At 38.2% G+C, this 26,226-nt stretch overlaps 1 protein-coding gene and 1 long non-coding RNA gene across 4 annotated transcripts in view; one reads left to right on the forward strand and one right to left on the reverse strand.

Annotated features, from left to right (window-relative positions):
• LOC148679716 (uncharacterized) overlaps positions 1-26,226 on the forward strand; it is a 143,096-nt gene that overhangs the window by 3,274 nt on the left and 113,596 nt on the right. The gene's annotated exons all lie outside the window — the stretch shown is intronic.
• Positions 16,974-26,226, reverse strand: part of foxk2b (forkhead box K2b) — a 51,652-nt gene continuing 42,399 nt past the window's right edge. The window contains exons 4-9 of one of the 3 annotated variants that reach the window (XM_087243938.1): positions 25,894-26,040; positions 23,266-23,459; positions 21,808-22,016; positions 21,122-21,340; positions 20,725-20,937; positions 16,974-18,693 (exon numbers count right to left, since the gene is read on the reverse strand). In XM_087243938.1, the coding sequence (XP_087100064.1) occupies positions 18,503-18,693; positions 20,725-20,937; positions 21,122-21,340; positions 21,808-22,016; positions 23,266-23,459; positions 25,894-26,040 (1,173 nt within the window). In that variant the 3' untranslated portion in view covers positions 16,974-18,502. Of the gene's footprint in view, positions 20,938-21,121; positions 21,341-21,807; positions 22,017-23,265; positions 23,460-25,893; positions 26,041-26,226 lie in introns of all 3 variants that reach the window. The other 2 variants (XR_015480417.1, XR_015480418.1) reach the window with 2 other exon arrangements.

A 26,226-nucleotide genomic window follows, 5' to 3' on the forward strand; every position in this document is an offset into this window, starting at 1 on the left:
TTTTATTTCGGCTAGAATAAAAACAGTTTTTAATTTTATAAAAGCCATTTAAAGGTCTAAATTATTAGCCCCTTTAAGCAATATTTGTAACACCCTCATTATACAATAACCTGCCTAATTACCCTAACCTGCCTAGTTAACCTAATTAATCTAGTTAAGCCTTTAAATGTCACTTTAAGCTGTATAGAAGTGTCTTAAAAATTTTTCTAGTCAAATATTATTTACTGTCATCATGGCAAAGATAAAATAAATCAATTATTAGAAATGAGTTATTTAAACTATTAAGTGTAGAAATGTGTTGAAAGAAAATCTCTCAGTTAAACAGAAATTGGGAAAAAATAAACAGGGGGGCTAATAGTTCTGACTCCAACTGTATATGAATGTAAAATTTAGTTGTCAATATGAATAAATTAACTAAATACACCTAAAACAATCATCTTGAAGTAGTATTTTTGCTACTATGGATGTCAATGGCTGCCCCCTGCTCCCCTCACTCCAACATCTGCTATTTTTTAAAATAAATAATTCCAATATAAGAAGCTAATAGTTCAGAGATATTAACTTAGGATTTCGAAAATAAATAAATAAATATTCGACAACAGGCCCAAAGCTATTGAGAAAAACTGTACGTGTAAATAAAATATAGTCTGTTCTGGAAAAACACAATAGAGACACACAAACACATTCTCTGCTCCAGAGCGCCCCCATGAGGGAAACTGAGGACCTGCAGCATTCACCTCACACACAGAAACATTTCACCTCAACACACACTTCTCCTCCACCTGCTGATAGCGAGCGAAAACCAGCGTCCAGACTCGCGCCAGGTTAGCAGCACTAACCTGAGTCTCTTTCATAATAAACGTAAGCTCATCTGCGCTCGGCCCGATCTGACCAGCCGAATTCCTGTGAATTACTCGCTCCAAACACAAAAGAGATTGTTGTTCGGCTTTGTGATTTCAAAACGCGGATCACAAGGGATCAATCAGCGAGCTCAGTGTTTAAAATAGCCGATAACACTGGAGGGGCTGTCGAGGTTATGATTGTCGACCGTGTGTTGTTGTTGCTGAAGCACTCAGTGGCACGTAGGCAGTATCATACACCATAATATACAGTAATTGCACATGGTTTTTAATCTCGGGATTTTCACGGGCAATTATTTACTAGCACTTTCTCTGTAAATCATTGTCATGACATTTTGATTTGTGTAAAAAAGCTTGTAGGGCCTTTTATAAGATTAAAGCAAATTCACAAAACGTATTATACATACAAAAGTCTCTTTCAAATAAGTTTTGTGAAGATAAAATAATAAAACATGACTTGTTTTAAGTATAAATTTGTCATTTAGTGTAGGCTAATTAGAAAAAGTTGTGACAGTATGGAAAACCCGAATAAAAAAAAAAAAAAAAGAAAGTAGTGAATTCCAAATGTACTTTGACTTATATTTCAGTGCAGACAACATGAACACAACATATTTCATGTTTTGTCTGGTCAACTTCATTTCATTTGAAGATATATATGTTCTCTCCTGTCATTCAGACCTGCGACACTGTCCAAAAAAAAGTTGGGAAAGAAGCAATTTAGGGTTGGCAATCAAGTGAATTTGTTAAATGATGATGTGACTTGAAACAGGTGATAATTATGATTTGATACAACAGCAGCATCCAAGAAATGTCTAGTTTTTTAGGAGCAAAGATGGAATGAGGATCCCCAGATTGCCAACAAATATGTGAGAAAATTATTGAAATGTTTAAAAACAATGTTCCTCAAAGAAAGATGAGAAGACATTTGGATATTTCACCTTCAACAGTGCAGAACATCAATAAAAGATTCAAGGAATCAGGAGGAAAACAAGGGGGCCTTAGCGAGCTTTGTGGGATGTCAAGTCATATTTTAAAAAAATTCTTAGCAATGGACAATTAGGAGAATGATCATGTTGCCTTATAGTTCATTATCCCCTAGCTCAGTGGTCCTCATCCACTAGGCCGTGGACCTGTAGCGGTCCGTGGATCAATTAATACCAAGCTGCACAAGAAATCACTAATTGTTTCAGTTTTATATATAACCCGAGTGTGAACGATCTTTTATTTTGAAAAATGACCATACTATCACTTACATCTTGGTCACTTGAGTGCCCAAATTTAACCCACTAGCAGCAAAATGGCTGGGAACCACTGGCGTAAAGGACAATAGGGGAAGTCTAAGCTGAACTACCAAGATCGCCGATCCCTCAGGCGGCACTGCATCAAGAATCCTCATTCATCTATAAGCGATATCAACACATGGGCTCAGGACTACAGCGGCAAACCTTTGTCAAGTACCATATTACATAATTACATCCACAAATGCCAGTGAAAACTATACTGTGCCAAAAGGAAGCCCTATGTTAACAGTGTCCAGTATGGCCGTCAAGTTCTCTGGGCTCAGAAGAATTTGGGATAAAACATCACACAATGGAAACGTGTACTGTAGTAAGATGAATAAGCACTTCAGGTATTTTTGAGAGAAATGGACGCCATGTATTCTAGACCAAAGAAGAAAACTGTTTCCAGCAACAAGTTCTAAAGCCAGGGTCTGTCATGGTATGGGGTTGTGTCAGTGCCCTTAGCAAAGATAACTAGCACTTCATAGAGATTTTGGAGCACAATATCCTGCCTTCTTTTGCAGGGACGCCCCTGCATATTTCAACAAGACGATGCAAAAACAACATTCTGCACACATTACAAAGTCCTGACTGTAGAGGAAGAGTATACAAGTACTTGACTGGCCTGTCTGCAGTCCTGATCTGTCTCCAATAGAGAATGTGTATGTAACCCCGCCAGTCCTACACCACACAACCCGCTCCGAGCAGGTATCAAACCGGCAACCTTCCGCATGGGAGTCAGTTGCTCTACCAAGGAGGCTAAAGACCATGGCCTCTAGCGACTGTCGCTAGAGCACCTTTAGACGTCAGAGGAGTGAGGTTTACCTGCACAGTATCTGCTAGCTGGCCTCCGTTATATGTAGTTCAAAAAGCAGCAACAAAACCCTGTACTGTTGCCCACATTAAGACTTGTTTGCAGGAGTAATGGGACAAAATTACATCTGAAACACTTCATCACTAGTGTCTTCAGTCCCTAAATGTCTTTTAGGTGTTGAGAAAAGCAATGGCAACATTACAAAGTGGTAAAGGCTTCACTTCTCAAGTTTTTTTTTTAAAATGTGCTGCAAGAACCAAAATTGAAATATGTGTTTATTTTGAAAAATAAAAAATCACGTGGAACACACTAAATATTGTGTGTTCATATTGTGTGCAATGAAATACAAGTCAAAGTAAATTTAGAAATCACTACTTTTTTTTTTTTTCATTTGCGTTTTATGTACTGTCCCAATTTTGGGGGGAATTTGGGGGTGTAAGACAAAAGTGCTCCAGGGTCACATATAACTTTATCTTCCGAGTTCCACAAACAGAAATATTCTAGTGATGGGTCGTTCTTGAACGAATCGGTCTTTTTGAACGAAACTTCAATACGACTCGGGAACTACGAGTCCTCTCAGGGAGTGATTTGTTCATCAGTGCGTGCGCACATTTGTGCAGGTGGTATCGTTCATTCAAGTCTTTTGAGTCTGTTATCGCGGAAAGGCTGAAGCCAATCATATACTTTTAGACCCGGGAAAAGAATTGATCCGTTCATTTCTCGAGTCCTCTATCGGGTTTGAATCATCCGTTTCTCACGGGCTAATCATATGCGTTTAGAGCCGGAAAAAGAATTCATCTGTTCCCCTCTCAAGTCCTCGAGTTTAAGTCATTCTGTCACGTGATGAACGAACAACTCAAGAACCAGAAGAATTGAAAGGTGAACTAATTATCATGGCTCCTATCGGCTAAGACTGTGCACATTGGTTAAGAATATATGTGACTGTCAGTGTAACGTGAATGAACCCCTGACATTTGAAGACATGAAGAGGTGAGCTGAGCGAAGAGACAACAATACCTTCTTAGACAAAAGAGCAGGTAAACATTGAAGTATTATTTTCTCCTTATAGTATTCTATTTAAGACTTATTTGTCGTGTGATCAATCTTTTGGGCTAGTTGTAGATGTGTTTGGAAGCAATTCGTAACATTTTAATAATATTTTGGCAAGTTGAACCAAATGAACGAAATTACTCAAAAAAAGATTTGTTCATCTCGATGAACGAAACTCAAAGATCCGAGTCAGTAAAATGATCCGAACTTCCATCACTAAAATATTCTAGATATAATGATAACTAAATTAAGTGACCTAAAAAAACAAAAATAAATGTTTATACAAGTACTTGACTGGCCCGCCTGCAGTCCTGACCTGTCTCCAATAGAGAATGTGTAGTGCAAAAAGCAGCAACCAAACCCTGTACTGTTGCCCACATTAAGACTTGTTTGCAGGAGGAATGGAACAAAATTACATCTGAAACACTTCATCACTAGTGTCTTCAGTCCCTAAATGTCTTTTAAGTGTTGAGAAAAGCAATGGCAACATTACAAAGTGGTAAATGCTTCACTGCTCCAACTTTTTTTGGAATGTGTTGCAAGAACCAAAATTGAAATATGTGTTTATTTTGAAAAACAAAACAACAAAAAAACAAAAACAAACAACATAAGCTTCAGTCCCAGGGGTGGGGGGGGGGGGGGGTTGGGGGGGTTTACGGGTTAGATATTCTGTTTTTTTTTCCTTTTTCTCTTAACTATTTTATTCTATTACAGATATTATTATTGTTTTTAATTTTTACTTATATTTTTTATGTGTGTGATATTTAACTTGTTTATTTAGCAGCTAGCTCTCTGCAACTCTCACATGGTCGCCCACTGAAGCTAAGCAGGGCTGCGCCCGGTCAGTACCTGGATGGGAGACCACTTGGGAAAGCTAGGTTGCTGCCGGAAGTGGTGTTAGTGAGGCCAGCAGGGGGTGCCCAACCTGCGGTCTGTGTGGGTCCTAATGCCCCAGTATAGTGACGGGGACTCTATACTGCTCAGTGAGCGCCGTCTTTCGAATGAGACGTTAAACCGAGGTCCCGACTCTCTGTGGTCGTTAAAAATCCCAGGATGTCCTTCGAAAAAGAGTAGGGGTTTAACCCCGGCATCCTGGCCAAATCTGCCCACTGGCCTCTGTCCATCATGGCCTCCTAACCCTCCCCATATCATGATTGGCATATCATCACTCTGTCTCCTCTCCACCAATCAGCTGGTGTGTGGTGTGCGGTCTGGCGCAAAATGGCTGCCGTCGCGTCATCCAGGTGGATGCTGCACACTGGTGGTGGATGAGGAGATTCCCCCCCCCCCATTGTGTAAAGCGCTTTGAGTGCCCAGAAAAGCGCTATATAAATGTAACGAATTATTATTATTATTATTTCTTTTTTGCAAAAAAAAAAAAAAAACTTGAGATGCTGTAACATTTGCTGTAATGTTGTGCAATGCGATTCAATTAATATCTCAAAAATAAATAAATAAATAAATAAAATAAAATCATGAGGAACACATAAAAATTGTGTTCATATCGTGTGCTGTGAAATACAAGTCAAAGTAAATTTAGACATCACTTCTTTCTTTTTCATTTGCGTCTTTCGTACTGTCCCAATTTTTTTTGGGGGGGGGGGGGGGTGATTGGGGGGTGTAAGACATAAGTGCGCCAGGGTCACATATAACTTTATCTACCGAGTTCCACAAACAGAAATTTTCTAGATTTCATGATAACTAAACTTAGTGACCTAGAAAACCAAAAATAAACACGTATTATCACAATTTTATTTCCAAAAATACCATGAAAACCTCACGTGTCCTTGACTGATAAATTGTGAAACAAGTGTACTGACCTGGTAATGCTGAGGAAAATGGCGTGTGTCCAAAAACAACAATAAAAACCACAGTATCATATGACAGCATGTCCTAAACATGTGGATCAAAAACTTTCACCAGAGCTGTCCTGAAAGCAACAGTATCAATATATATTCATTTATTATAAATTTATTAAACTATTTTTATATAAAAACATTTATAATACACTTCAAATGTTGACTACTGTATTTTTGCGACTATATAACAGCATTGTTATTCATATTTGCAAGCAAAGAGAGTATTAAAACATATACAATGTTTATTTAATGATTTCATTTAATAAACATATTAATGAAAAGAGTGCATCAGAATCTAACCGAAACAAAAACATGACATTGTGTTAATGTCAATGTAAATATCCGTGACTAAATTTAGTGACCTAGAATGATGAAGTGGTTTGCCCGAGTAGCCTATAAGAGCTTGTTAGCATAAGAGCGGTGAGCTAATGAGATTGGGCTGATCCTTCATTGACCTCTGCGTGTCAGGGGTCAGAAACAGGACTGTGGGTGAGCAGAGGATCAGGATTAAACACGCCAAAGAATAGCTCTTAAAGACCAGCGGATCATCTGCAGGTTCAGAACCGGCTAGCAGCAAATATGCTATATTTGGCCACAGAACACAGCAGTGGGATTTCAGAAGCAAAAATCAAGTCAGGTCAGGTTCATTTGTAGAGTGTATAATTATACACTATGGTTTTCAAATAGGGATGAACCGATATATCGGTTCAGTCATATTGATATCGGCTGATAAATGCTATTTTTAATATTATCGTTATCAATCTGATATTTAAATTAGGATGATATTGCATTTTAAAAAGATTTTGGTTAATTGTCACTTTATTTATGCTTTTTTTGTCAGGCAGTATATTGTATTTATATAAAAGAAAGTTGGACAGAATTGAATAGTTAATACATTTCAGAAATAAGTTCAAACTTTTTTTTAAGTTCACGTTTTAAATTAAATGCATATGTTCACTGAATGTGTTTGCCTTTGTTTATTGCAATCATGCAGAATAATTTGAAGCATTTATATTTATTGACTTGTATATCGATCTCCAAATCTACTGAGATATCGGTTATCGGTGCATGCCTAGTTTTTGACCATAATTACAAAAAAATGTATGTTATTGTAAATATTTTCATGCCTTACTGAGCAGATTACAGAAAGATGAAGTAAAAAATAAAGTTGTTTTATTAAAAGAAAAAAAAACTGTTGTATTACCATGGTATAGCCGCAACAAAAATGTCTTTAAAATTAAAAGTTTATGAAATGATCTGTAATTTTGATCTCCTATATTTACCTTTAACATTCACCTATTTAATTATTATTCTAATTTCATACAACCAATCATATTTCAGAGTCAGGTTCATTTTTCAACAGTGTACTTTGTGGCATACCTACACATTTTGCAAATGTAGAAGGTTTCAAGATTGAACTAAATTCAGCAGCAAATGCAATATATTTATTAACAGGCAGTTTTTATTTATATACATTATATAAAACTTTATAAAATTGGCTCTAGAATTGAATAGCTAACTAAAAGTTCTTCTTTTCTGTAATTAAGGCTTTAAAATAAAATAAATAAACAGTTGTCCTCTGAATGTGTTTACAATAATGCAGATACTTTTAATTAAATTGTAATCATCGGCCTATATATCGGTTTCCAAATCTAAACTGATATCTGCTTTTGTTTTCTTGAATCCACCAGAGGCCGCTAGTTTGAGATCTCAAATTTCTCTAACAAGTGCCATTCGTGCCTGATGTTGTCACGTAAATCTACCAGAGACCGCTGTTGACTGACCCACCCTCCTCCTTCCCTTAACCCAACCAATAGTGCTTTTAAAAGGACCAATTCACCCGCCCACCCACTTCCCTAAACCCAACCGATAATGTTTTCAAAAGCACAGGTCGACCCAATAACGCTCTTCCCTTAACCAAACTGATAGCTTTTTTTTTTTTTAGGACCAATTGACCCACCCAACCACATCCCTAAAACCAACCAATAGTGTTTTCCAGAAAAAAAAGGCAATCCAGAAAAGAAAAGCTCTCGCCTAATTTATACTACATTTTCCGATTTTACCACATTCTCACCTTGTTATTTACTTGTTTATCTTATTTTTTTGGCTTGTTTTTCTTACCTGCTTTCTGGAACTGTTCTTCGCCGGACTTGAACCCTGACGTCACGGTCAACTCCTCCTTGCATTTAAGTCTACCTTTGTACATGGCAAGCTACTGGGCAAACTGGTAACAGCGAGAAAGCAGTCCACACGGTGTCCTTAAGTGTTGGTTTTAAAGATGAAATGCAGTCATATGTACCTCTGGCTACATCATTTTTTTGGATGTTTAATTCTGCCACACATGGTGGCTCAAAGGTTAGCATTTCGCTTCACATCAAGAAGGCCACTGGTTTGATTTCTGGCTGGGCCAGTTGGCATTTCTGTGTGGAGTTTGCATGTTCCCTGCAGTGTGGGTTTCCTCTGGGTGCTCTGGTTTTCCCCACAGTCCAAACACATGCGTTATAGGTGAATTAAGCTAAAATAGCCATAGTGTGTGAATGTTTTCCAGGACTGGGTTACAGCTGGAAGTGTATCCGCTGAGTAAAACATATGCTGGATGAGTTGGCGGTTCATTCCGCTGTGGTGACCCCTGATGAACAAGGAACTATGCTAAAGGAAAATGAATGATTGATGAATTCTGCCGCAGCTGTGACTGTATGACCTGCGAGGCTCAGTGAAACTCAAGGTCCTGCTTTTATTCAGAGGAAGCCGGCTTGAATAGGTGTGATGGAGAGCGATGCCAGCGTCTCGTTTCCTCTCATCAGCATCACTCGGCTCCTGGTTGCCATGGCGACATCGCCCACGTCCGTGTGCCAGCGAGACGTGTTCATTAGAGCTTTCATTTACCTCCCACCAGCCTCCCGTCTGTCTCGCTTTACATCCGATATCTGCAGCTCTGATCCACCGCTGCCTTTTTCCTGCTGCACTGAAAAAAAAATGATTCATAGGACTTATTATATTTAAGGTGAGTGGTTGCAAACTATTGATATGGGCTGAATTTACCCACTTACAAACAAATTCAAACAAACAAATTAAACTTAGTAATGGTCAACTTTTGAATTCAGTTCATGTAAACTGTTTGCAACCATTTACCTTGAAACAAATGAGTAAACTCATTTTTTTTCACTGTGTCTGACTGACGAGGCTTGTTCCTAAAAAAAAAAAAACAGATCAAAAGTAAAGGGTTAGTTCATGCACAAATGAAAACTGGGTTATTAAGTACTCACCCTTGTGTCGTATCTGTTAAGATCTTAGTTCATCTTCGAACACAAATAATGATGTTTTTAGATGAAATCAGAGAGCTCCCTTATCCTCCATCAGTGTTGCCAAGTGTGTGATTTTTCTGCGGATCTTTTTTTAGTATGCAGCATTTTTTTTTTATTTGACATGTTGCATATATTATATTTAGCTGAAATTGTGGCGTTATATATAAACTGACACGGTTTCAATTCACTAGAATCTTCTATGTGAAGCTGCTTTGACACAATCTACATTGTGAAAGCGCTATACAAATAAAGGTGAACTGAATATATATGAAGTCAGATCAGTCTCAAAAATACATTTACAAAATAAAATTAATAGCACATGCACAGCACAATTCATAAATATGAAACAGCTCATAAATGCACAAATACAATTTGTAATAGCAAAAAACCAACAATATTAAATAGAAATCTAATTCAGAACACAATTCATACACCTACCGGCCACTTTATTAGGTACACCTGTCCAAATGCTCGTTAACGCAAATTTGTAATCAGCCAATCACATGGCAGCAACTCAATGCATTAAGGCATGTAGACATGATCAAGACGATCTGTTGTAGTTCAATCTGAGCAGATCAGAATGGGGAAGAAAGGTGATTTATGTGACTTTGAAGGTGGCATGGTTGTTGGTGCCAGACGGGCTGGTCTGAGTATTTCAGAAACTGCTGAAGAAACTACAGGGAACTAGAAACTACAGGGATTTTCACGCACAACCATCTCTAGGGTTTACAGAGAATAGTCTGAAAAAGAGAAGATATCTAGTGAGCGGCAGTTCTGTGGGCGCAAATGCCTTGTTGATGCCAGAGGCCAGAGGAGAATGGCCAGGCAGGGTCCACCTGATAGAAAGGCAGCATTAACTCAAATAACCACTCGTTACAAGCGAGGTCTGCAGAAGAGCATCTCTGAACAAACAACACGTCCAACCTTGAGGCAGATGGGCTACAGTAGCAGAAGACCACACCGGGTGCCACTCCTGTCAGCTAAGAACAGGAAACTGAGGCTACAATTCGCACAAGCTCACTGTTACAGTCCCTAATTTAAATACAACTCGTGATCTCAAGACAACGTAACATAAATAAACAACAACCAAAGTGCTCCAACTTAATAATTTATTAACATAACCAGCAAAACTATCTAAAATAACAAGACATGGGGAGCCCAATAACATAATAAAATAACAACCAAACAAATCTAAAGCAGGTTGGAACTCTCCAATCCAAATTTATATTAAAAGGAAAATATAAAGGAGAACACAACAATAAAGCCGTCAGAAACTGTGGTGGTGTGGAGGAATGAGGGATCGCGAGAAGTCTGCTTCCGTCCAATTTAAAGGCCTGATGCCACCAAATCAACCAATAGAAAACTGAAAAGGGGAAAAAAAGACAAACAAGATAAATTGAAAGTAATAATTATGGGCTGTAGTGAACGCCACAAGCAACACTCACCAAAATTGGACGATAGAAGATTAGAAAAATGTTGCCTGGAGTTCACTGTACTCAAATTGCCTCCACAATCTCCAGATCTCAATCCAGTAGAGCACCTTTGGGATGTGATGGAACGGGAGATTCGCATCATGGATGTGTAGTCTACAAATCTGCAGCAACTGTCTGATGCTATCATGTCAATATAAAAAGCAAAATCTCTGAGGAATATTTACAGTACCTTGTTGAATCTATGCCACGAAGAATTAAGGCAGTTCTGATGGCAAAAGAGGGTCCAACCCGGTACTAGTAAGGTGTACCGAATAAAGTGGCCAGTGAGTATAGGTATTCTAATAAAAAGCATCACCACAATCAAATGAAGGATTTAATTCATCTGCTCTCAATCTAAAGGTAAGATATGATAATGAAATTTATTTTAAAAATTTAAATTATAGCTAAATTTAATTTGAAAAGAACAAAACTATGCATTAAGTGGTGTAAAAATGCCAGCTTTTATGTATGAGAATGGCATGTTTTGAGTTTAGGGATTGGGCTTGTTTTGGGCTACACTGTAAAAAAAATAGCCATTGTTTTTCCGTACTTTGTGATTCATGTTTTCCACTTTTATTTATGCTTTTTAAATTGCTTTATAAGAGCTTGAACAAATTTCAAACTTGAAAAGTTTGAAAAAAGTGACTTTTATAAACATTTTTTAGAAGTTTGCAGCAATCTATTGTCTGGGTTGGTGTTTTACATTACACTACACACCTTGTAATAACCTGCTAGAACATTTTCTGTTATTTTACAGACTTATTTCTCTAGATATTATTTAAAACAACTAAAATGCCAATAAAAGTCACTTTGTTAAAATGAATTTTTAACATCAAAACAGGACATGGCAGAGATCAACATCCCTTAATGCAATTCACAACAGTAAATAAACAGAAAACACTTGTGAATCACGAAATACGGAAACCATTAACAATTTTTTTAAAGTGTAGTTTGATTGGAAATTGAGCTAGCTTTGTTACGAAAGCCTGGCAACTCTGTCCTCAATATAGACAGCAAATGTCCAGAGACGTTTAAAGCTCAGAAAAGGACCTAAAAACATTGTCAAAACAGTCCATGTCTTCAGTGGAACAACAATTTAATGTCACTTCATATGAGAACTTCTCGACCGTGAAACCAAACTCGACGTTTAGCCGCCATTTTGTATGTCAAAATTCATCTTTAACGAGGTCAAAACTCAAGAATGAGAGGACGAGTCCCTCAGGAGGAGCGCAGAGGTCAATCAAATCTTCTTTAATAACAGTGTATTAAAGAGTTCTGAAGCCTCCAGAGACGCTTCTTATGATGAGAGGTTAAAGTCTCAGCTATATTGAGTGTACATTAAAAAAAAAAGCTAGACGTTAACCGTACATGAGGTGTTCAGATAATCACCTCATCATAAATGTGGCATGTGAAGCCGTCTGAAAACTTGCACACCAGCGCCGCACAGTGCTCATCGGAGAAATGACCGTGTGTTGAATTTACAACTGAGATCTAGAATTATTTTTAGAACATTTAGAATGCGTTCTTTTTTCTTAAAAGCCGCCGCGGGAACAAAATAGAACAGATTCAGCATTTAAAAAGTCAGTGCACCTACAATTACACCACCTTTAACTTATTCTCTGCTTGTTGTTTTCTGTTGAACACAAACTACGATTGTCCTGAGAAAACCTGCTGTTAACTGTTACTATTTTAGATTCCTGCAATGGATGTCAATGGCTTTAATCCCAACATTCTTCAGAATATCTTGTTTTGTGTTCAACAGAATTCATAAATGTTTTAAACCACTTGAGTGCGAGTAAATGTTCGTGTTGAGGTGAACGGTTCCATATTAAAAATGGTGAATCAATAAACTAATATAGCAATAATTCACCCCCAAATTTTATTTTTAGAACATGTTCTTTCTCTTAAAAGCCATCAAAATATAACAGATTCTGCATTTAAAGGAATAGTATGGGTAAAATTACACCACCTTTAACTTATTCTCCACTTGTTTCTTTCTCTCGACAAATGAAGATATAGTGAAATAAAAACTGCTGCTGACTTATACAGTATTTTAGATTCCTGCGATGGATGTCAATGGCTGCTTTAATACCAACTCTCTTCAGAATATCTTGTTTTGTGTTTAACAGAAGAAATTCATTCAACCACCTGAGTGTGAGTAAATGTTCGTTTTTCATGTGAACTTAAAAAAAAAAAAGTGTATCAATAAACTAACATAGCAGTTATTCACGCCCAAATTTTACTTTTGAACATTTAGAATGCGTTCTTTCTCTTAAAAGCTGCAGCGGGAACAAAATAGAACAGATTCTGCATTTAAAAAGATGCCACTTTTAACTTGTTCTGCGCTTATTTCTTTTTCTGTTGAGCACAAATGAAGATATACTAAAGAAAAACAACTGCTGTTGACTTCTATAGTATTTTAGATTCCTGCTATGGATGTCAATGGCTGCTTTAATCCCAACATTCTTCAAAGTATCTTGTTTTGTGTTCAACAGAAGAAAAATTTAAACGTTTTGAACCACAACGTGAGTAAATGTTTGTTTTCAGGTAACTATTCCTTTAAAAAGGTAAATAAATAAACCCGTAGCAATAATTCACCACCATAACAGTTTGAATGAACCGCCAACTTATCCAGAATATGTTTTACACAGCGGATACCCTTCAAGCTGCAACCCATCACTGGGAAACCCCCATACAGACTCATTCACACACATGCACTACGGACAATTTAGCTAACCCAATTCAGGGGAAACCCGGGGAGAACATGCAAACTTCACACAGAAATGCCAACTGACCCGGCCGAAACTTGAACCAGTGACCTGGTGCGCATTGACTGTGCCATACTGCAGCCCAGTTTTGAAGTTATTTTACTCAATTTTAGATTTAAAATTTCCATAAAAAATTCTAGATCCACAAAATGAAAGTCTCAAAATGGATTAATGTCCCAACAAGCACGGAACTTTCACTTAAAGGGCAACTAGGTTACCCCTTTTTCAGATTTAATATAAGTCTTTTGCGTCTCTAGAATGTGTATGTAAAGTTTCAGCTCAAAATACCCATCAGATTTTTCATTATACCTTTTACAAGATGCTGTTTTATACTGATTTCCAGCAGGGGGTGGCTTTGTCGTACTGCGTCTTTAAGACGAGTCTTTCCCACCTACTGTTTCTATGTGCCTTCCCGCGTGCTGTAATCTCCTCCCTCGGCTGCGTCAGACAACAGACTTTAAGTAAGGTCTCACGTAGTGTTTGTGAGAAATACTATAGTAAGAACTTATCTTTACTAATCAGTATTGTGAAGTTGCATTGCTGAGTCACACACAATATCGTTACAAAGTTCACGCGCGCCCGCCCACACACGCGCACACACACACACACACACACACACACACACGCACACCGCAGCTGACACAAACACACACACACACACAGGCAGGCAGGCAGACAGACAGAGCGAAATAAACCTGATTTAACGTCCACAAACCGGGATTGAAGGGTCTTCCCTTCTAATTGTTCTGACAGGCGGCTGTGCTGATGAAGTAAAGCTGAAGTAAAACGCTGTAATTAATTACACACATACTCTGTTTTAAAACACTTTAAACATGTGAAACTTACTCTCAATCACATTTGATGATGATTGCTGATCCTAGCGAACAGAACATACCTTTTATTCCCGGTTGCTTTGCGTAAGTCTGTCTGGTCTTGTTGACATATAAACGTGACTACCAGAACATGTTAATGCGTGCAGCTGTCAATCAATTTGGTGGGCGGGGGAATCGCACTTCTACGTAAAGTTGCGGTCAGTCTGAAAACCGCTCCAATTGGTCTACCGTTTTTAAGTTGTTAAATTGAAAAAAAAAAAGGACTGTGTTTGTATCACCCCAATATGATGGTCTATACACTATATATACACATATGTTTGTCCAAATAGCTTGAAAAGTAGATTTTTTCACTATAGGTGCCCTTTAACGCTAGTCATCGATCGTACTTATTTTTTAGATGACCAAATTATCACACAGATATTTTGATTGTCATTTATTTAACTATAAAATCAAGTTCAAAAAACATTGCAGGGCCAGAAAGATATTTTTAAATAATCCAAATATAACAGAGGATGTCCCTAATGGTTCATTTTTAGGCTATGATCTTTGTTTTTTTTTTGAGGGATACATAATGTTGTCCTGCATATTTTTTCGCATCAAATGATGCCAAAAGGTGAGCTTCAAATCACATGAATTAAGCTACATATGACCATATTCTCAAAGAAAACTATTATTGTACGCTGAAATAATATTTGCAGTATTTTATTGTCTGCTGCAGACAGCCAAATTTGCTTGTTGCTGGAATCTTGGAGTCGTGTGTAGTTAGAACATGCTGTCAGGCATATGTTTGAGTGAAATGTTAATTTTAGTTTTATTCTACAATATCTGACAACATTTCGACTCAAGCGCCGCATTCGATTTGAGTTAATTATGAATCACCTTGAAGAGATTTTGTCTGAAACAGGTACGCCTGTACAGACATCTTTATGATCCTTCCATGCATATGGACAACCTGATGAGCAATAACTGCCTAGAAATTGCAACAGATGTGGGAAAGGAGGAAAGTTTTTTGTTAAACCTGGGGGATAAGTTTGTTAAAGCCAAAAAGAGATCATGACAAAAGTGGAGACCTGGGTGGTTTTAGTAGTAAACAATTACAGATTTTGAATTTTACCTTTTGAATTTAAAACCATTTAATATTTACAAAACTATGATTAAGAAACAAATGATTTCTTTGATTACTGGAAAGAAATATTTGAACGTATCAGTTTGCAATACACTGAAGGCCTGTTTTTCTGGGCTTTACTGGTGATAATGGTCAGGAATATTGGACCATTATTGCCTTTTTAGCATAAGTAGAGGACAGACACTAGCCAGACGGGAATGTGTGAATTGTGGAGCGGGCTAAAGTGTACTTATTTTGCTTTTATTCTTGCCATAATAAAAATATATTTGTGGCAACCCATGCTCTGTAGTCATTCACATTTTAACGAGCTTTAAAAGGTAGAACTGTCCGGGATATAAAAGCAAGCGATGCATCAAAGTTTGATTAAAAAATAACCGTTTACAGTTTTAAAAATCCTTATAATCATTAAAATAATTGATTAAAATAATTAGTTAAAAATTCTTCAGTGATATTAATGATATGACGTAGTCCTGGAAACTTTCTACTTCTCTGTTTATCAGTCTGATTTTACGGTGTTTTTTTTTTGTCTTCGACAGATCACCTGTCGTTTTAAAGAATATCACAAGGGTGAACGCGGAAAGTGTAAAAGCCTCGTCTGTTTCGTGGGGTGCACGCGCAGTTAGCGAAGCTCAACGCGGCGCCAGGCGAAAGTATTAATCAGGTTTAACAGTAAGAGGGGCGTGGTTAAGAATATTGTGACATCATCCATGAATACTGCCAATCCAAAGATGGAAGCAGATGCTCGGGTTCTGATTAGAGATTATCCCCTAGTGCGTGTCTAAGCAAAGTTATACCTTACTGTCCTAATGAAATAATTATAAAATCAAAGCATGATCATATTTTGGTCACATAAGCGTAATCTAGAGGCTTTTGCCTTTCATATAAGCAACTCCTGATACCAAATGATCAACTAGAAGTCAAGTCATTATTTGTTGATCCTACAACTTGGAGAGGTGACACTACTTTTGTCAGGTAGTGTATGTATATACAGTTGAAGTCAGAGTTATTAGCCCCCTTTTGATTTTTATTTTCTTTTTTAAATATTTCCCAAAGGATGTTTAACAGAGCAAGGACATTTTCACAGTATGTCTGATAAAATTTTTTTCTCCTGGAGAAAGTCTTATTTGTTTTATTTCGGCTAGAATAAAAGTAGTTATTAATTTTTAAAAAAAAACATTTTTGGGACAAAATTATTAGCCCCTTTAAGCTAATTTTTTTTTTAGATATTCTACAGAACAAACCATCGTTATACAATAACTTGCCTAATTACCCTAACCTGCCTAGTTAAACTTATTAACCTAGTTAAGCCTTTTAATGTCACTTTAAGCTGTATAGAAGTGTCTTGAAAAATATCAAGTAAAATATTATTTACTGTCATCATGACAAAGATAAAATAAATCAGTTAATAGAAATAAGTTTTTAAAACTATTACGTTTAGAAATGTGCTGAAACAATCTTCCCTCCATTAAACAGAAATTGGGGGAAAAAAAAATCAACAGGGGCGCTAATAATACAGGGGGGCTAATAATTCTGACTTCAACTGTATATATGGAGCACACGTAAAGGACTGAAGCTTAAATAAAAAGAAGACAAGAACATGAAAAGCTTAAGGTTTTAAATTAATTTATAAAAAAAAGCATTGACCCACTGAAGCAGAACAAACATCAATCATATAATTTTTTTTTTGCTTTTGTTTGAAACATATATAATCAGTCAGACTCGCCGGCCTGACCAGAATCAAATCATTAAGCAGACAGAATCGGCCTACACCAATACAGCCTAAAAACAAAAAGGGGAACCAAACAGAGAGAAAAAAAACGAAAGAAACGAAACGAAAGTCAACAGAAGAACGGTCGAATCAAGTGCAGATCTGTGGTCCGATTCAAAGCAGGTTCTCATTTCTTGTTTTATTTCTTTTTTTTTTACACGTTTAAGTCGACGGCTCAGGTACGTTTGTTTGTCTAGTCTGTCACATGCAAGCTGAATGATGACAGCTCAAGTACACACGGAAATGACGAGTCCACTCGGGCATCTGTGCGAGGATGAAAACAATGTCAATGTGACAAAGCTCCGATTTAAAAAGAAAACGGAAAAGGAAGGAAATACTCCACTGATACACTTTGTTTTTTTTTTCTCCATCTTAGAAAAGAAACTACACAGTTTCACAAAACAGAAAAGAGACACAGTCCAGACGTCCCACGTCCTCTTCTGCTCCTATGCTGCTGCTGCTTATTATATATATATATCCTTATTGTTATTATTTTTTAAAACGTCTCTAGAAACGAAAACACGCCCTACGCTCCACATATGAATGACAAAATACTGCATATTATCCACTACGACTGCTGCAAACGGGATTGTGTGGGACGCTGTCAGGCTAGCTGCCGAAAGTTTAGGAATTTTTTCGGAATATTTTGATCCCTTTGGCTGAAGACGGTCTCCAAGTACAGCCCTAGTATGCACTATTTATACAAAAAAAAAAACAACAACAACAGAAATAACGTATGTGTGGTTCATGGTGTGTAATTCCATTCCAGGACATCCTCTCGGCTTTTTTTCGCCCTCCTGCGATTCGAACGCCACACTTTTGGAATGTTGGAACGCAGCCCGTGTTCCGCTGGAGTTCTGGAATTCACATTCTAAATTGAGGGTTCTAGAATCTCTGCAGATGGGATGAACATCTGCGCGCATCGCATGTTCGCTAAACCTCTGGGATTCGGTCCAGTTTTGGCTGTGAGATGCTAGATATGTCCCAGGAACGCAATCTGAGCCCTCTGATTGGAGAACATCTGTTGAAAGTCTTCATAAAATGCCCGGTTATAAACCAGATGGCAGTCGCTTTTGTATTTTTGGAGGCGCGAGTTCTTGTTCAGTCAGGCTTCTTGAGTAATAAAACTGAAAAAAAAAGAAACAAAAAAGAAGAGATTACGCTGATGACGGACGCTCTTCTATGCGTTTGGTTTTCTTTTTTTGTTTGTTGGTTGTTGCTGACATTAGGTTTTTTGCTTGGCTTCAGAGTGTAGTCCAGAGTGAAAGCCTTCAGGTTTTGGCACCGTGAGCTGGATGGAAGAGAAACCGTGATGAGAGAATGGGAAAGAGGAAAGGAGATAAACAGAGAAGAAGGGTGGTGTTGAACTAGTTGTGGTTGGCGGAGTCTGTGTCCGCCGCGCTTCCGTTGGGGTCTGAGCTGACTTTCTGCTCTTCGTCTTCAGTCTTCAATCGTTTGCTCTCTGGTGGATCACTGGCTTTTTCTCCGTTCTGTCTCTTTGTGGGGAGAGAGGCGGACGCAGAGGCGTGAGCGGCCAACAGGTGAAGCGGACTCGACACTGCGAATGAACAGAAAGAGACATTTTAGATAAGATTTGCAGATAGTACTGAAATGATGCAAAGAAAGATTTATACATCATTTATATAATAATAATTTCCCCTCATAAAAGAAATCAAATACCATAACTTCCCTTCCCCTCAAAACAACTTTATTTACTTCCTGGTCAGATTGAATGCCTTTAGGGCGGAGCTATCTGTGCTTCAGTGTGGGACTATCAAACCTTTAGGATGGGACTATCTGGCCTTTAGTTCAAGGCTATCAGTCCTTTAATGTGGCCCTATCAGGCTTTAATGATGGGACTGTCAGACCTTTATGGCTGGACTAGGTGGCCTCAAGGGCAAGGCTATCAGTCATTTAGTGCAGAATATCATACCTTTAAGAAGGGGCTTTCAGGCCTTTAGGGCAAGGCTATCAGTCCCTTAGTGTGGGACTTTCAGACCTTCAGAGCAGGAATATCAGGCCTTTATAGTGGGGCTATCAAACGTTTAAGGTGGGACTATCACGCCTTTAGGACGAGGCTATTGGTCCTTTAGGACAGGACTATCAGACCCTTGGGGCAGGACTATCAGGCCTTAAGGACAGGACTATCAGTCCATAAGGGCAGAACTATCAGGCCTTTAAGGTGGGACTATCAGACCTTTAGAACAGGACTATCAGTTCATTAGGTTGGGACTATTAGACACTTGGGGCAGGACTATCAAGCCTTTAGGGCGGGACTATCTAGGCTTTAGGGCAAGGCTATTAGTCCTTCAGTGTGGGGCTATCAGGAGTTTAGTGTGGGGCTATCAGAAGTTTAAGGTGGGACTATCACGCCTTTAGGACAGGACTATCAGTCCATAAGGGCAGAACTATTAAGCCTTTAAGGCGGGACTATCAAACCTTTAGGACGGGACTATCAGACCTTAAAGTCGGGACTATCAGATGCTAGGGGCGGGACTATCAGGCCTTTGGGGATGAGACTATCTGGCCTTTAGGGCAAGGCTTACAGTCCTTAGGGTGTGACTATCAGTCGTTTAGGGTGGGGCTGTCAGGACTGGACTATCAACGCTTTAGGCTGGGGCTATCAGGCCTTTAGGGCGGGACTATCTGGCCTTTAGGGCAAGCCTATCAGTCCTTTAGGGTGGGGCTTTTTGGGCTGGATTATCAGCATTTTAAGGTGGGGCTATCAGATCTTTAATGTGGGACTATTAGTCTTTTAGAGTGAGGGCATCAAGCATTTAGGGTGGGGCGATCAGTGCTTTAGAGCTGGACTAGGGTGGGGCTCTCAGTGCTTTAGGGCTGAACTATCAGTGCTATAGGGTGAGGCTATCAGGGTGTGTCTTGTTTCTGATCTGAATTCATCCATTCATCAGTTCTTCATTTTTTTTTAGCAATGACTGACTTTTAACAATCCAATCGATTCACAAAGAAAATCATGCAGGACCATTTCAAGTGGACGTGTATCACAATAGTGGACAAAAGCACAATCTTAACTTCTGTTTAATGGCGAATTAAAAGCTATTACGGAATTAGTTCGTTTAGGTAGATAGGATAAGGGATGTAAAGTAGGATCATGCACAATATGTGCTTTATAAGTACTAATGAACAGTCAATATCTTAAATACAGGCAAGTAATAATAGACTAGTTAATAGCTTTAATAAAATAAAGTGTCACCTGAAAAACTTGAAAAAATAAATCTAATCTAATAAACTGACTATTTTTTATTTTAATTTATTTTAAATAGGAGAGAAAATACTCCTTTGCCATTTAAACAAACATGTTTTTCATTTGTCAAATCAATTAGCATTTTGGTGGAAATTACCATAAAATGCGAGTCATGTTTAGGTTCATTAACATTATTCATGGTGTTTGTAATCGCTTGAAGGTATTTGACTGAATCAATCTTCATTCGTAATTAACCAATAGGCTGAGTTTTTTCTCATGACTATAAAGCACATGCACAGTTCAAATGAATGCAGGAGTTCTGTGAAGAGAGACAGAAAAAAAGACTAATAAAAATCTCAAGCTTGTAAAAAAAAGATGCGGTACCTGTGTTGGCCTGACTCTGTATCGCCGTGGCGATGGGCACGACATGAGTGCCGTTCTGGGTGATGGTTTTGATTGGCAGTTGGTGCTGGCCCAATGGGGCTTGCTGCACTATAGTAACGGTCTGAAGGGGCGTGGCTGCGGCGCTGGTCTGGATCACCCTATTGGCTGTTCCTATGGAGCCGTGAGCAATGCCAGGAACCGCCTCTACTTTCACTAAAGAGACACACAACATGCGTTACTCACAGTATCTGAAGCAAACAGACGTACAGCAATGACTGGACAGAAATCCGATTTTTTTTCTGCTGCTTTTTGTCTGAACTTGAATCAGATTCTTCATGCATGAAATAAAAATAAAGAAATGATTTAGTATCTGAAAGTGTTAAGCAGGTGCAGTTACCTTTGAGCTCGTCGTAGTCTCCGTTCTCCCGCGGCTCAGTTTTGACGGTGCTGACGGCGACCGCAGGGATCTGATGCACCACGTGCACAGTCTGCATGAGCGGCTGCGCAGACGTGGAGGACGATACGGGAGCGGCCACCGCGTACGTCACCGGCTTCATGTTCTGAGTGAGCGGACGCTGAACCGCGATCAGCACCGGCTGCGTGGTGATGGGAGACGCTGAGGAGAAATAAGACAGAGATTGAGTGAACACTCATGCTTACTACATTGATTCAAACATATACTAGGTGCTTTAATGGTGTAGAATAGTGCATAAGTAGTGTTTGATTAGTGCTGGAGTTAAACTGTGCTGGACACCGGCCCTCCAGGACCGAGTTTGCCCATCCCTGCCCTAACCCTACGAGAGGGATATGGATGCAGACCTGGTGCAGTGCAATCTGGGCTGCATCCAATGCTTTTTAATGGGCTTCCCTAACCCCACCCCTAACCATCACAGTGACGTCACTCGCTCCATTTGAGTGCATTGTGTCTGATATTGCATCGCTGAGTGATGCAGTCTCAGCTTGCATCATAAAGGCTGCATCCAAATACTATTGAACCCTACCGCTCACAGTGATGTCACTGGCTTTATTGAGTGCATTTCCGTCCACTCTGCAGATCTCTCTATACACCGATAATATAATTACCTGTGGTGTTCTGGGTAAAGCGGGTCTCCTGAATTACTGCTAGCTTGGGTTGGACGGCGGCAACAGCAACAGCAGCAGGGGGTGGGACAGAGACGGGCTCTGACTCCATGGGAACCGGAGAGCCTTCACGTGATAGGCTGTCAGGAGTCTGAACGCCGCTGGAGTGGGCGGAGAGAACGCCCGAGTGATTGGGCGATGCCGGTGCACTCCTGTCAACAAAAACAACATCCACATGATGAGCACTTTTGTACATTTTATTTGCTAACTTTAATGATGACAGAGGGAAAGACCTTTAGGAATAGTCCACACAAAGATGAAATTTACTCCTCCATTTGTTCTAATCCTGTTTAAGTTTCTGTCTACTGTTGAACACAAAGAAAAATAAACTGGAAAATACTGGAGAAAAAAAACTTCCAAAGTATTTTTTGTTCCTACTATGAATGTCAATGGCTGTTTTTTTCAACATTCTTCAGAATATCTAGTTCACAGGTGCACATCTGAGTTCAGAAGATGAGACCGGGTGTGGACCAAAAGTGCTAGAGTGAAAGCACCCTTAAAATAAAACACACAAAAAAGACTTTTATAAACAATAACCACTTGATCAAACCTTGTCTTAAAAAATCTGTTAAACAAACAACCCAATCTGTAGCCCAAAAAAAAAAAAAAAAAAAAGTAGTTTCATTTTTGTGTGAACTACTGAAAAAAAACAAAAATCTGAAATCATCTATTTTAGTAAACATTTCAAGTAAGTTTACTTAAAAAAAGCTTTCTACAGACAAATATCACTTGATCAAATCTCATCTTAAAAGATCGAACAAAAGAAAATGTTCTGATCTGTGGCTCAGAACCCAAAATGTGATCTGAAATGAGTTGTGTTTCGTTTAAGCATTGCTGTATATACAGTAGTCTGAATTATTAGCCCTCCTGTATATTTTTCCCCCAATTTTTGTTTAACGGAGAGTAGATTTTTTACAGCACATTTCTAAACATAATAGTTTTAATAACTCATTTCTTATAACTGATTTATTTTATCTTTGCCATGATGACAGTAAAAACACTTTACTTGATATTCTTCAAGATACTAGTATACAGCTTAAAGTGAGATTTAAAGGCGTAACTAGGTAAATTAGGCAAGTTAGGGTAATTAGACAAGTCATAGTATAACAGTGGTTTGTTCTGTAGACAAACAAAAACAAATATTGGTTAAGGAGCCTACAAACTTTGACCTTAAAATGGCTTTTAAAAAAATAAAAACTGTTTTTATTCCAGCTGAAATAAACAAATCCAGAAGAAAAAACATTATAACAAATACTGTGACAATTTCCTTGCTCTGTTAAACATTTGGGAATTATTTAAAAAAAAATAAATTCAATGGGGGGGGGGATGGCGCGAATAATTATGACATCAACTGTATATTATTGTTTTCTGGAAGAAGTGTAAATGGTGTGCGTCTCTGACCGGGATGACAGGGGTCCCAGTGGGGTCCTGAAGCAGGGGACGCCCCGCGGCCTGCGTTTCCTGAAGGCCTGCTCCACCAGTTTGCCCTCAGATGACGGGTCGATCCTCCAGAACGAACCTTTGCCTGGCTCCTCCTGAGAGCGCGGCACTTTGATGAAGTAGCGGTTCAGAGACAGGTTATGACGAATAGAGTTCTGAAAACACACACATATAAGACATGACTTTAACAGCCTGGTCAGGCGTGGTGTAATTGTCAACTACAGCTAAAACAATAGCCGTTAAAATAATGCTGGAACTTGATTAAATGAAAAGCTGAAGAAAACTACAATGTTTAAAATAAAATAAAAAGGACAGAAGTATAAGGGAAAAGCCCCATTAAATATGTATAAAAGAAGGAAATGTTGCAAATAAACACATATTTGTTTTCAGGAATGTCATCTAACATTATTAAATTAAATAAAGGAACTAGTTAAAATACTAAAAGTACAAACTAAAACTGAAATAAAAGTAAATAAAAAATAATTATTGAATAAAAGAAAATAATAAAAACACCAAAAACTAATTTAAAAATAGAAAGAAATTTAAAATAATGCTTTGGAAACTTCCTAAAACAAATACAGAATTTATTAAGTGAAAAAATGTAAACATAAAAAAATATAAATAGGAATAATAATACAAAAAAATGACAAACATAATATGAATGAGTGAAATGCATTAATAAATCTTATTACAAATGCTGTCTTCGTAATTCACATTTAATTTGATATACTCAAAATATTAATAATTCAGTCATTTTTATTTATTTTTTATTTTATTTATTTTTTTTAATATACTCACAGGCCACTTAATTAGGTACACTTTACAGGTACCGGGTTGGACCCATTTTTGCCTCCAGAACTGCCTTAATTCTTCGTGGCATAAATATTTCTCAGAGATTTGACTTCATATTGACATGATAGCATCACGCAGTTGCTGCAGATTTGTCGGCTGCACATCCATGATGCGAATCTCTCGTTCCACCACATCCCAAAGGTGCTCTATTGAATTGAGATCTGTTGACTGTGGAGGCCATTTGAGTACAGTGAACTCATTGTCATGTTCAAGAAAACAGGCTGAGATGATTCTTACTTTATGACATGGCACATTATCCTGCTGCAATTAGCCATTATATAGGGATGGACATGGTCAGCAACAATACTCAGGTAGGCTGTGGCCTTGACAAGATGCTCACTTGGTACTAATGAGCCCAAAGTGTTCCAAGAAAATATCCCCCACACCATTACACCACCACCAGCCTAAACAGTTGATACAAGGCAGGATGGATCCATGCTTTCATGTTGTTGACGACAAATTCTAACCTTACCATCAGAATGTCACAGCAGAAATAGAGACTCATCAGACCAGGCAACGTTTCTCCAATCAGTTTTGGTGAGCCTGTGTTCTTGGCTAACAGGAGTGGCACCCAGTGTGGTGTTCTGCTGCTGTAGCCCATCTGCCTCAAGGTTGGATGTGTTGTGTGTTCAGAGATGCTCTTCTGCACACCTTGGTTGTAACGAGTGCTTATTTGAGTTACTGTTGCCTTTCTATAAGCTGGAACCAGTCTGGCCATTCTCCTTTGACCTCTGGCATCAAGGCATTTACGCCCACAGAACTGCCACTCACTGGCTATTTTCTCTTTTTCAGACCATTCTCTGTAAACCCTAGAGATGGTTGTGCGTGAAAATCCCAGTAGATTAGCAGTTTCTGAAATACTCAGACCAGCCCATCTGGCACCAACAACCATGCCACGTTCAAAGTGACTTAAATCACCTTTCTTCCCCATTCTGATGCTCGGTTTGAACTTCAGCAGATCGTCTTGACCATGTCTACATGCCTAAATGCATTGAGTTGCTGCCATGTAATTGGCTGATTAGAAATTTACGTTAACAAGCAGTTTGACAGTGTACCTAATAAATTGGCCGGTGAGTGTACATTGAAAATAAATAAATAAATAAATAAATAAATATATGTATATATATATATATATATATATATATATATATATATATATATATATAGAGAGAGAGAGAGAGAGAGAGAGAGAGAGAGAGAGAATAAGAATATTAAAACGTTAAGTGAATTAAGACAGCATTTAAACTAACATTCATTAATGCATTTCACTCATGTTCATATTACTTTTGCCATTAGCATTATTAGTTTTGCTATTCATTTAGATTTATTTCACGATGAAAATGACTAAAATCTGAAATATTTCATTTTAGCATCACCAGCCAAGTCTAATCACACCTGAAACATATCAATACAACAAAGTACAAAAACCATTAGTGCTGTTTATTTCAGTAGCAGTGGTGTTTGAACTTCAGCTTCTTTTTGTATTGTTATATTTCAGGTGTGCTTAGAATTGAGAAGAGCATTGAAAATTAATGCTATTTTAAAATGACTAATATTTATGATGGTGTAACTACTTAATTGTAACAAACGTCGACACATTCAGATCCATGATTCAAAGTGACTAAATATTGAATGCAATGTAAATTATTATGGCTCTTCAATGTTCCACATGGAAATAATGAATGTAAGTAAAAGCGTGAGTGTTTGTGTGAGTGAGTGTGTGTGTGTGTTTCTGACCTGCCAGCCCTTGTCTGCTGTCCTGTAATAGGGGTAGTTCTTGGTGATGTGTGTGTAGATGCCATTTAGTGTTAGCTGCTTGTCCGGCGCCATCGTGATGGCCTGAACGATCAGCTGAGCGTACGAGTACGGCGGTTTAGAGTCATCCTGCACACAAAACACACAACAGCTGAAGATCATGCAGATTCACTCATAGCAGACCATCAGTTATTCAGCTGCATTAAAAAGTTCAGCACGATTCAGATTCATTGACAACAGAACTGCATTTGTTGGGTCAAAATTAAAATGGAAACCTTGATATTCTGAAATATTATTAGCATGTACGCACATTTG

This window comes from Danio rerio, chromosome 3 (genome assembly GCF_052040795.2).
Source record: "Danio rerio strain M-AB ecotype USA chromosome 3, GRCz13ab, whole genome shotgun sequence".
Lineage (NCBI taxonomy): Eukaryota > Metazoa > Chordata > Actinopteri > Cypriniformes > Danionidae > Danio > Danio rerio.